General features: G+C 41.9%; 1 protein-coding gene across 1 annotated transcript in view; it reads left to right on the top strand.

Annotated features, from left to right (window-relative positions):
- LOC115860899 (amphiphysin) overlaps positions 1-7,269 on the top strand; it is a 190,945-nt gene extending 183,676 nt beyond the window's left edge. Inside the window, exons 20-21 of the mRNA XM_030871166.2 lie at positions 2,257-2,358; positions 6,030-7,269. Of these exons, the coding sequence (XP_030727026.1) occupies positions 2,257-2,358; positions 6,030-6,137 (210 nt within the window). The 3' untranslated portion in view covers positions 6,138-7,269. The remainder of the gene's footprint in view (positions 1-2,256; positions 2,359-6,029) is intronic.
- Positions 7,270-12,474: the final 5,205 nt, after the last annotated feature.

Below are 12,474 nucleotides of genomic sequence, written 5' to 3'. Positions count from 1 at the left end.
AAAAATCTGTCACTTTGGATGGAGAACAGAGTGTAATTAAATTTAGCCCTACTTGAGAACTGTGTTGCATTTGATTTGCAGTTAACTAAGGTTCATTGGGTAAATGATATGCCCCTTGGTAGTGAATGGGTGGATTTCTTCTTGGTAGTGAATGGGTGTGTCCTCCCGAGCGCCCCCTAGAGCCCAGGGCTTGAAATCACCCGTGTGCTCATCTGGTCCCCCATGGAGGGCAGGGTACATGAATTGTTCAGTCAGCTCTGGCACCTTGTCGTAGTGCATGGCACAGAGTAGGGAGTCAATAACTATTTTGAAAGTTAATAACTATCTTAATGGGCTTCCACGATAAGGATAAAAAATAATGGCAAAGGGGCTTCCCTGGTGGCGCAGTGGTTGAGAGTCTGCCTGCCGATGCAGGAGACACAGGTTCGTGCCCCGGTCCGGGAAGATCCCACATGCTGCGGAGCGGCTGGGCCCGTGAGCCATGGCCACTGAGCCTGCGCGTCCGGAGCCTGTGCTCCGCAACAGGAGAAGCCACAACAGTGAGAGGCCCGCGTACCGCAAAAAATAAATAAATAATTAATAATAATGGCAAGAAGGTTTTGCTCAGAGAGGCCATCAAATGGCTACTAAAGTCTTCATAAATGGAAGGGTGCATACCAGAAACCCAGTAAATACCTAATACTTAAGCCTAATACCCTAGTTTAAGCCAGGGGTTAAAGGCAGATAATCCTACCTAACAGAATATAGTTGGAATGTTAATTTGCATGTTTGATTTTGCATTTCCTAATTCAGCTCTTTGTCTTTTACCAAGTGTTAACTCCATGTGCGTTTGCCGTAGTGGGATTGAGTAGAATCCTCTTCTTCTCTCTCTGCTCATTAGAAAGTAACTGCTACCTTGTCACCTCCAGTGGGTCCAGGTGGGATTGATGAATGAATTAATGTGGAGAAAAAAGCTAGACTTGTGGCCAGTGAGGACATGTGTCCCACTGGGTTCTGTTTTAAGAAGAGGACATGAAATCAAGGGGGCAGGTGCCCTGCAAAGCCAGGCCTGGCTGGGTCCCTCCCTGGCTTTGCCCACTAGCTGCAGTGTGGGCTGGGGAATTGCACTTACCCTCTCTCTGGGCTTCAGTTTTCTCATCAGAAAAATGAATTTCATAGTCATTTCCAGCTCTGACATGTTGTGATTCTGTATGCAAAATACACAACTTAAAAGCCAGGTGTTTAATCTTGGCAGTGGGGTTGAGGCGAGGGATATGGGAGAGAGAAAACTGGCCATGACTAAATCATTATCCAAGCTGGGTGATGAGTCCATGGGGGTTCATTATAGTACTCTTTCTCCTTTGCTTTTAAAAAATTTTCTATAATCAAATTTTAAAGAAATCTTTCCAAAAAAATGGGAAAGAAGGATGGTGGGTTAAGACAGATGTTGTTAAAAGATGCAAACTTGCAGCAAGTAGTAAAGTAGACCTAGAGATCTAATCCATGCTGAGTATAGATGACACTGTTGTAGTATAGTCATCAGACCTGCTAAGAGACTAGAACTTAATTAACCCAACCACTAAAAAGAAATGATAATTATGTAACCTGATCAGGAGCTAGCTAGGCTACAGTGGCAATCATATTACCATATATAAATGTATCAAATTAACACGGTGTATACCTTAAATTATACAATGTCACATGTCAAATACATTTCAGTTAAAAACCAGAAAAAGAGAGAAGGGAAAGAAACAGATTGTCATGGTAAGGTAAGATAGGGAAGGAAGTTTGCTTATAAAGAAATTGATCACAGGCTTAATTAGTAATTCCTATATAACATGCAGGCTCTCAATTATTATTTTACAGAAGCTGGGGTTAGAGGAACTTTTCACTAGGTATCTTTACTTCAGGTTAAAAAACAAACAGTAACAAAACATTGATGATAATACAATGCAAATCTCTAACAAAAATATGATGTATTAAAATTTCATTAATGCGCTACATTTTAGTTCTTGCAGAAGGCATTGCTTTACTAAATATACATTCAAGTGGCCTCAGTATCAGTCTGTAAGACTCGGATATTTTAAGTAAACAGAGATTAGGATTTCTTTTCTGTCTTCAGCGGCCTTCTTCCTTGGGGTGTGACTCATCTTCATCCTATTTTATCCAGCTTGGAGATGCTTCTTAGAGAGCCTGCTGATAATCTGGCTGAGACACTTTAATTTTACATCTCCTTTTCTTTCTAAAATGAATCGGTTCTCTTACAATCTCTTGCAGGTGGAAACACTGCATGATTTCGAGGCAGCAAATTCTGATGAGCTTACCTTACAAAGGGGTGACGTGGTGTTGGTGGTGCCCTCAGATTCGGAAGCTGACCAGGTAAAGGATGAGAGTGGAAAGTACTGCAGGCTGTATTGGTTTTTCCTGAGAGTCAGTTGGGCACAGTGACTTCCTAAAGACGTTTCTACCTTCTGAGATGCTGTGTGACAGCTCTGAAAAGGGCTTAAGGTCACAGCATCACTAACTAGATTTTTAGGACACTTCTTTTGGGATGCCACTGGGATGCTATTATATATATTTTTTTTTAATACAAATAGATGACAAAGCATAAATTACCAATATCAGGCAAAAGTGTCTAGGTATCTGAAAATCATTAAACACCTCATTATAAACTTAGGAAAATATGTAAAATATATATCAAATATATTTTATACTTGTAAAATATATTATAAAATATAAATTTATATATATATTTGCATTAACCATAAGTTATCTTTTAAAGAAATAAAGAGAAAAAAAGCTAGTCTTTTATATTTACCAACATGTTTGCCATTTTCAGTGCTCTGATTTCTTCCTATAGATCTGAGTCCTAGAGTGCTGATCTAGCAGTAAATCCTCTCAGCATTTGTTTACATGATGTTTATTTGTTGCCTTTATTCATGTTCATTTTTAAAGATTTTTCACTAGAGGAAGAATTCTGAGTTGGGTTTTTTTTTCTTTCAACTCTTTAAAGATGTTACTCCATTGTTTTCTGCTCTCTCCGATTTATATTAGAAGTCAGCTGTAATTTGTTTAACCTTGTCTCTCAGGATACACTGTGTACTCAGTATACACTGTGTATACTCAGTATACACCTGAGTACTTTTTAGAATTTCTCTGTATCTTTGGTTTTCATCAGTTCAGCTCTAATGTGCTTAGGTGTTATTTTTTTATAGGTTTCATGCTTGGGGTTCATGAGCTCCTTAGACTTGTATCTTGATTTTTTTTTTATTACATTCGGAAGATTTTTGGCTATTATTTCCTAATTTTTCGCTCTCTTTCACCTCTTTTTCCTCTGTCTCCAACTATATATATGTTGGACTTCTTGATGTCTAAGACTCTGGGTTTTTTGTTCAGTATTTACTCCTCTTTGTACTCACATTGGATAATTTCCATTGATCTTCTTTGAGTACAGTGAGCCTTCTGCTGTGTTGAATTTGTTGTTAATCTGATCTTGGGAATTTTTAATTTCAGATATTACTTACACAGGTCTATAATTTCTATGTTTTCTTTTATATAGTTTCTGTTTTTTGATGAGGTTTTCCCATCTATTCTCATTATTACCATCTTTCAGTTTAAGTATTTCAACCGAGTTACAATAGCTGCTTTAAATTTCTTAGTAGTTCTCTCTTTCAAGATAGTAGTTCTGGGCTTCCCTGGTGGCGCAGTGGTTGAGAGTCCGCCTCCCGATGCAGGGAACGCGGGTTCGTGCCCCGGTCCAGGAAGATCCCACATGCCGCGGAGCGGCTGGGCCCGTGAGCCATGGCCGCTGCGCCTGCACGTCTGGAGCCTGTGCTCTGCAACGGGAGAGGCCACAGCAGTGAGAGGCCCGCGTACCGAAGATAGTAATTCTCTCTTTCAAGATATTCTCCATAAAAGTGCTCCTCTGAATGCCCTGCGTCACCCAGACTGAGGCTGATCCTCAGGGAGAAAGCTCATTAACAGATCTCACCCAATGCAGTTTCAAGGGTCAAATATCCCCCAATTTCTACCTGCTTTTGGTCATTCTCGGTGCCTTCACATAGTTGTTATACATACACAACTCCGTTATTTGTCAGATTCTAATATATAAACTTATATTTTATAGCTGTCTTTTCTAAATATAAATAGTTGCCTTTCTGTATGCATATGTATATATAACTACATATAAATACATAGTTGTTCTCGTGTCCATGACTGTTCTATGCAAAAGCATTTGTCTGATGCCAGCTATTTTACCACTTCCAAAACTGTAAATCTTTAGTCTACCCCATGTTTTAAGCAGTTAAAGTTTAATTTTCTATATTTTCCTCGCTAAAGATTGATATTAACTATGATTCTTCACTTGATAAGTTGCACTTTGAATGTATGTGTTGGAATATATCTTGCTTATGGCTTTGTGCCAGCCCTTTATTTTTACTTTTATTGCAACTATTTTAAAATGCGTGACTCCACTCGGCTGCATTAGATTTTTCACCTGCTGTAAATAAAGTCAAATATAGACACTTGAGGGGAAAATATGACCTTTTATATGTCTACTAGAGGTTTAGAAAATATTTAGTTATCATCTTTTGCTCTAAGTATAACTTTGTCCTTCGCATACATAACATCATAATTTTCTAGAGGACACTTTTCCTCGTCAGCTAGGATTTTATCAGTTATTTTATTGAATCATTTTTTTTCTCAGTGTTATTTTTTTCTGCCTTCAGATATTGGCCTGTCTAAATGCTTATATTTCTTGTCTATATAGCAGCATCAGTTTATGGTCTCAGATTATATCAAAGGGAATGTATTCAGCTTCTTTATTTAATTTTTGAGACCTTGTTTTATCTGATGTACTTGAACTATATTGGGGATTGGTTCAGATTAAATCCGGCTATCCCTCATTTTAAGTGAGATCTCTTTCCTGCATTGGTTAACATAATAAAGGCAGTCATTTCCTTCTCGTTTCACTTCATACGGTCTGTGTGTTTAAAATAGATCCTTCAACTCAGCTTTTCCCAGCTAGACTCTGCTTATCTGCAGAAGGCCAAGGGCAGATGGCAACCTCTGTCTCTCAGTTTTACGTTTGGTCTCCCGTGCTGTATGACCGTGCACGGATGGGTTCTTTAAACTTTCCGTGGTTAACTATCTTCACTTTTGTGAGGGCACGCCTATATGATAGAGAAATGTTTCTGAGGAGTAATTTACAAAGACTCTACAAATGTTGCCAGCGAGAATGTCATGACATCAAACAGCTTTGTAGTTTATATAAACTTGAAAAACAACAAACACGATAGTGATATCAGGCGACACATATCGAGCTGTTAGTATTTGGTAAGCCTTGTATATGGTGGTTTATTTCAGTAACATGATACGAGCTGGCAGACAGAGTTCCTTCTTATAAGCAAGTGGTTGAGGATGAAATAAAAGACCTTCCATGGCCTTGTCAGCACTATATTCCAGCCCACTGGTCCTCAAGCCTTTTTTTCACTGTGATCCACAGGACAGGAAATGGTCCTGTGTGTGATGTTTTCACCCGGTGTTCCTCTCTTTGCACTGGCTATAACTCTTCCTTCCTCCCTCCCTCCCTCCCTCCCTCCCACACTGCTCGGCTTGTGGGATCTTAGTTCCCTGACCAGGGTTTGAACCCCGGCCCTCGGCAGTGAGAGCACGCAGTCCTAACCACTGGACTGCCAGGGAATTCCCTGCACTGGCTATAATTCTAATTCTTTCCTCTTCCTTAAGGACTTACGTCATAATCCAGTTAGCATCAATTAACTATACTTTATACAAAATTATAATATTAATATTAACCTTCAATTAACAATATACATAAAACAATTTCAAATGTTTACTCCTTTTTTTTTTTTTAACTAACAACTTACTTGGGACAAGCCTTCCCCCTGAGCTCAGCACACCTGTTTACATGTAATGCATCATCCTCGTGCAGGACCACAATGCTCATTAAACCCATTATTTTATTAATCTTTGGCAATGCAGATTTTTCCAGTAGTTTGTTGGACTCTGAAAGCGCTGTCTTTGTCTTGCAGGATGCAGGCTGGCTGGTAGGCGTGAAGGAATCAGACTGGCTTCAGTACAGAGACCTCGCCACGTACAAAGGCCTCTTTCCAGAGAACTTCACCCGGCGCCTGGATTAGGGCCAAAAGTATTGTAGAAAGAGCCTGATTACTGGGTTTTTAAACCTTTGTGAAAACCTGAAGAGTTCACTTTTGCTATGACACTCAGTGATTTGCAGACCAATGCCAGACAAAGTTTGGGAGGCTATGTCAATGAAGCATGTGTGCAAACAAATGTTTAGAGGGAAAAAAAGCAAGTAAATTAAGGAAAAAGTCTTCACTGGTTCCCACGTTCTTGCTAACAGGTTTGTCTGTGCTTTGTCCAAGCTGTGGAGACTTGTATACTCGACCCCCTCCCACCAGTTCTAAAGTAGCTTTCTCCAGACCAGAACCTTAATTGCTCTGCACCAAGTGTATGGTATTGAGTGGCTTCCCTGCAGAAGACGTGATGAATTGTCCTGTAATACGAGATTATCTATTCCCCTGTGCAGGTGTGAGCACGTGCTCTCTCTCTCTCTCCCTGTCACATTTACTGTGTTTAAAACGAAACTGCTGCAAAAGTTGTCACTGTTCTTTACCAGCACCTCTCTCTCTATATATATGGACACACAGTCACACGAGCTGTTTCTCATCACTCCTGGATCTATGTGTATGCACAAGGCTACAGATACATAGTTGCGCTCTCTCCTTTCCATTGTAGCTTTTAGCCTCTTGTGTGTCATTGATACATGCGTTGCTCTCATTCCGTCTGGAATCACAGTTGCAGTTTTGCCTCTGGGCAAAAGCAGCCATCCCATTGCCAAAACGGTGGACAGTATCTGTGTTCGGAATGTGCATTCTTCAGGATGCGATGACTAACGGCACGTCGGAGCTGCTGCCCCTTTGGAGAAAGCAGAGTCTGATGATCTGGATGTCCGGCCACCAGGACTGGAGGTGGGCGAGTGGGGATTAGCAGCTAAATTGTCTTAATTTCTGCCTTTCTGAGACTGGCTGGCTGATGATCGGGGCATTTCAATCCACCCCCAAAGAACACGATTTCAAAAAGCTCCTATATATTTCCACCTCTTTTTATTGATGCAACTCATCTTCACCGATCGTCCGAAAATAAGATATAGATGATGTATGCTGTATCCACAAATCATCTGTAACGAGTCTGTTTTCAGTGCTGTGTCATTCCAAATAAACCTTGGGTAATCTCCAGCAATGACCTTGACTCCTTCTGATGAGTCATTTGTTATGGAAAGCTTGTTTCATTCGGGTACATGGCTTGAAACAGTCTACATTGGAGTTGTTATTTGTGCAGAATTATGCTTGTTCCTCCGGGTTGTGCTCCACAGCCCGCCTCCCTTCCGCAAACCCCTGCATCCCAGTCATTGCTGGTCACTTGGTGGTCCCTGCTGCCTGGCCATCACTACAGCACAAATGACAGCTTTCAGTGGAGGCCCCTCCGAGGTGCCGACTGTCGCTGCCCTAGTCTGTGTATCACAGAAATCTGACGACGTCCGTAATCAGCAGTTTCTTCTCACACCAGCCTCATTTTTTTTGGTTACTTTTCTTTCTGACATGTTTATGTTTGGAGGTACCTACAAAAAAATAGATTAGATGACATAGAAGAGTCAATTCACTGGACCATTGTCTATAGAAGAGAATTCTTAAAACCCTTTCAGTTGATTTAGACCCTTTTCTGCTAGTATAATTGTACTCAATATAAGCTGATCTAGAATGGGTGTTATTAGAATTTTAAATTTGGTATGTATTCGTGATTCATGATTTCATTTCTCCTGGTGGATTACTCACTTGGACGCTTAGTGGGTGGTTAAGTGTTGATAGAGAAACAGCTATTGTCGACCCAAGATTTTTCCAGGGGCTGATTTCCAGGGAAACTGGATCCTCATGAAAGGCCTTGACCCAGGAAGCCCTATCCTAGCCTCCTCTTCATCTTTTAAGATTTCTCTTACAAATCGAGTAGGACTCAGACCTTCAGATAGATCAGAGGACCTTCACAAAGTCAGATATGGAAGCCTATACAACCTACTTGGCATTCCTGCCAATTCCACATATAGACTGAGTGACGTATATAGTTTCAGGGCAAAGCCCTCAGACAATTTGGATTTTTAATAATATCTCAGTGTGACCATGCTGTCACACTGCTTCCACCTGGGCCAGCTCTTTCTGACCAAGCCAGGACAGCTTTTGAGTGAGCCAGAACCCCACATCCATGGGCTTCCGTGGAAAGAGTATGCAGGTTCAGAATTCTGAGCCCTCTCATTACCTAAAAAAGCCCAAACTCAATCTACTAGAAAAACCCAGCATGGCCCCATGGTCCATTCTGATGGCCCATTCAAGAAAAAACCTTGGGAAACTTTAAGAAGTCAATGAGTTTAAAGATGACTGAAACTCAGTGCTTTATTTCACACAAAATGCATGAACACCTCAAAGCCTGAGAAATAACTGATTTGCCTTGCTAGGACTCTCCTGCTCTTTTCAAAGGAGGCCAAGCTGCTTTCTGGTTTTTACTTGGAACCCAACTAAAGACTTTATGAACGCTGTGTACCAGACCTCGGACATGAGCTGGTCACACAGTTGTCTTGGGTGGTGGTGTAGCTGCTGTCTTCCCAGCATGATACATAATAGCATCCAAGTCCTAGGACTTGGATTAATGGCATCAGACATTGGTAGCTGCGTGGAGGAGATGTTGACCAGTATTCTCTTCGCAAACTTAGAGATCTGAGAGCCGTGCACTTCTACTCATCCTCGACTCCACAGCAGGACCACGACTGGACAAACCTTAGCTGTTCAGGGCAGCCTTCCTCGAGGTATAGAGGGTTTGATACTTTTTCATAATAACCAATAAAATATGCTAAAATAAGCTTAATAGTCCATCCAAATATTGGGTGGGTCAAAAAGTTCGTTTTACGGAAAACCCGAGTGAACTTTTCAGCCAACCCAAGAGTTAGTGGCTCATTGGCTATCCTTTGTTAGGATTGCGTACTGGGAACACATACTGACTTTTTCCATTGAAGGGGTAATTGGGACACACCCCTTAATTCTATGCAGATTGAGAGGCAGGCTAGGTACCTTGAAACTCTTTCAAAGGCTATCTAAACTCACTTTCTTAAAATCCAGTTAATTCCCAGTCCCCTGTGGTCTCAGGTCCAACACTGAGGTTGCCTCATTTTTATAGGTTGGATCAAGGTCACGTGCTTATTCCTACTCCTCTGTACCCACCAGGGTGCGTCTGCCATTTGCTCTGGGAAAACACCTCCTGATGCCTTTTAGTGCCATGAAAGCCAGTGCAGGAGCGCCTGGCCTACGGCACGTTGCCACACGGCTGACACCCTTACACCCTCTCCCTGTTAATAGATAGCATCAGACTCAGTGTCCTTACGCTCTGCTCTCCAAAAACCGGCCAGTGACCACCAGGTGATTTCTGCGACATCTGATGATGCCGCCAGACTTCTCCAAACTCTCTGTAAGGTTCCAAGAGACTCATTTTCCTTGTTTTCTTGCTTCTTCCAATGGCTGCTGGAGTGGGGCGGCGGGGCAGGGCAGCATCAGTCTCCCTCTCTCTAGGTCTGTACACCCGCTGTCCAGAGCATGTTTCCCTGGAGGGTCCCATTACTGCTTCCAAGTCTGCATGGTCATTCATTAAACATCTGTAAGGCTCATGCTAAGTGTCAGGTCCTGTGCACTGGACCACATGGACTGAGACCTTGCGCTCAAGGAACTGCTCTCAAAACCCCGCTGCAGCCCACCACTGAGGGGTCCCCCTCTTCAGAGCTCTGGGCCTGGAAATGTGAGGTCTCGCCTCTGCCATTCCTTTTCCAGATTCCAAGCACCTGCCTTTGTTTCTTTTCTCAAAGTGTCATGCAATCTTGCGCCTTAATCCCTGCTACCGCATCTGGGAGTGGTCCTTAGCCCTGCCAAGGAAGACTTTTGGTGCTTGTCGTCCCACTATCTCCCTGCTTCCCTTCTTCCTAGTTTATCCTCCACTCCCCAGACCATTTACCTACACTGATGTCAAAGGGTTAGCACTCCCCTCTTGGTCTCCCTCCCTCCCTCTCTCTCTCTCTCTCTCTCTCTCTCTCTCTCTCACACACACACACACACACACACACACACACACACACACTAATGAGGAACACTGTTGTATGACACGCGGAATCCCCATGCCTCTGCTTGGCTTTCAAAGCCCTGCACGTCTTTACCGATGCTTGTCTTCTGCTTCCGTCAGAGGACCTTCCTCACTGGTACATCCTGCCCTCCCGCTGCACCTCTACCCTTTGCTCACTGCACTGCAACCTCCTCCTGAAATGCCCGCCCCTCCTGTCTGCCTCTGCAATGCTCCCTCCCTCCAGGCACAGATTAAGTCCCATCTCCTGGACAAAGCTTTCTCGCCAGTTCACTCCTCTGTCCACACCTGTTCGGCTCATTGAATTTAGTGTAAAAAGGATATCAGTTAGCCCTTTGTTTCCCCCACTAACTGAAAACTCTCTACCAACCTTCTCAGTATTCCGAGTCTGCTCCAGGACCTTATACACAAATGCACCAAGCAAAGGAACAAGGTACTGAGTGATGGATTAATTCAGGGAAGCCCAGAAACTCCAATCCCCAATCTGAAATTCACTATAAGAAAGTACCCAAAGTATATGGCCCAAAAATGGTTTGACTACAAAATTGAGAATTTCTATCTAATGAATGATGCTTGAGACAAAATCAGTAGAGAGATGATAGATTTGCTGAGAATATTCATGACAGCCGAAAGTCACAAAAGGTAAGTATCTTATAAGTTTAAGATACTTATGTCTTTAAGATAAGTATCTTAAACTTATTCAAGTCAACAAAAAACTAATAATTAGTATTATCTTAATACAATTTTAATAATTCACTTATGTTTGTTATTTATCTTTGTATTTATAATATTAATAAATTACTTGTAATAGTAAGTATAATATACATATTATGTAATAATATACAGTATTATTATATATTATAGTATATTATTATATAATATATAGTATATAATAACTAACATTTATCGCATGTCTATTATTTACCAGACACTCACCTAAGTGTTCTGCAAGTATTAATCTTCATTAATCTGTGAGGTAGTTGCTGTTTTTCCCTTTTGTAAATGAGGCTAAGGTACAGTGAGTGACATGAAGGAACTTCCTCCAGGTCACACAGCCAATAAACAGCAGGGCCAGGCTATAGCCTAGGCATCCTGGCTCTAACATAGGTTTGCCCCTCTGCTGTCCACCCTTCTTTTTGCTCTGTATTAAGGACTTGAATAGGCAAGGCTCTGGAGGAGACACTTGAGTGGATACCAGGCATAAAAGGAGACCTTCAGCTTCCTAATAATCAGACCAGTGCCAATAATCTCATAGACTAGTGAGATGCTGCTTGGTAGCCAGCAGGTTGGTGAAAATTAAAATGTCAGCTAACATAGCACTGACGGTATTTAGCGAACATGTGTATGTGTAGTCCCTGTGACCTACAACCCTGGGGTTACATTCCCAGGGAATTGCTTACTCTGAGCATGAAGAGATCCTCTGAGGTGTCAGTCACTGCATAGCTGGGGATGGCCAGGAGCGGGCAGCAGGTGAGATGCTGGTCCCTGGGGGATGGATGCAGCGAGCTGTGAAGAGCTGTAAACCAGGTGAGCAGACAGATGTACAGACACAGGCAGGTAAGGTTGCTGTGCCATTTATATCAACGCAAAAATACATTCTTCACAAATGATACCCTAGTTTCCCCAGATACATAAGCTTGAAGGGCATAACAGATCGAGCATCTATGGAGGAACTGAAATAGGGAAAGAAGGGGAAAAAAGAATAAAATAAATAACAAATACGTAAAACTATGTAACATGACTGGTACAGATTAATGGTGATAGTGTGCTCTACACTGAGAAATATGACACACACAAAAATGAGAATGAAGGTTAAAAAATACACAAAACCCAAAAAGCAATCAGAAAATATATACCATGGAGAAACTCAGAGAATGCTAATTCCAGGACAAGCCATCAAAACCTCATATTTGAGCTTTGAGACTTAATTGTCGACAACCTATCTCCCCTCAATCTCAAGAATGGTTTCAAATGGTAAATTAAGATCAGGTTAACCCAAGGGGAATTGGTTCATTTTCTTCGGTGGTTGTGGACAACCCAACTTTTTCCTTCTTCAGGGAAAATTCAGGTACACTGGCTACCAACAGATGTCTAGCTGGACCTGGCCATGGTGCACTAGTCATGGAGTTGACCTCACCTTCAAGGCAATGTTCTCCTCCAAGACAATTAAAGCAAACCCAGAATGAGAATGCTCCTGCATTTAAAAACTGGAGTCAGCTATTGACACAAGCCTTTGGGGGTCTCTGTGAAATGAAAATGAAAGAAGTGAGAATCTAGTTTTTAGCC

The sequence above is a fragment of the Globicephala melas genome, chromosome 9 (assembly GCF_963455315.2).
Source record: "Globicephala melas chromosome 9, mGloMel1.2, whole genome shotgun sequence".
Classification (NCBI taxonomy): domain Eukaryota; kingdom Metazoa; phylum Chordata; class Mammalia; order Artiodactyla; family Delphinidae; genus Globicephala; species Globicephala melas.
The sequence above is the reverse complement of the archived record's forward strand: the minus strand, read 5'-3'. Positions and strand labels throughout refer to the sequence as shown.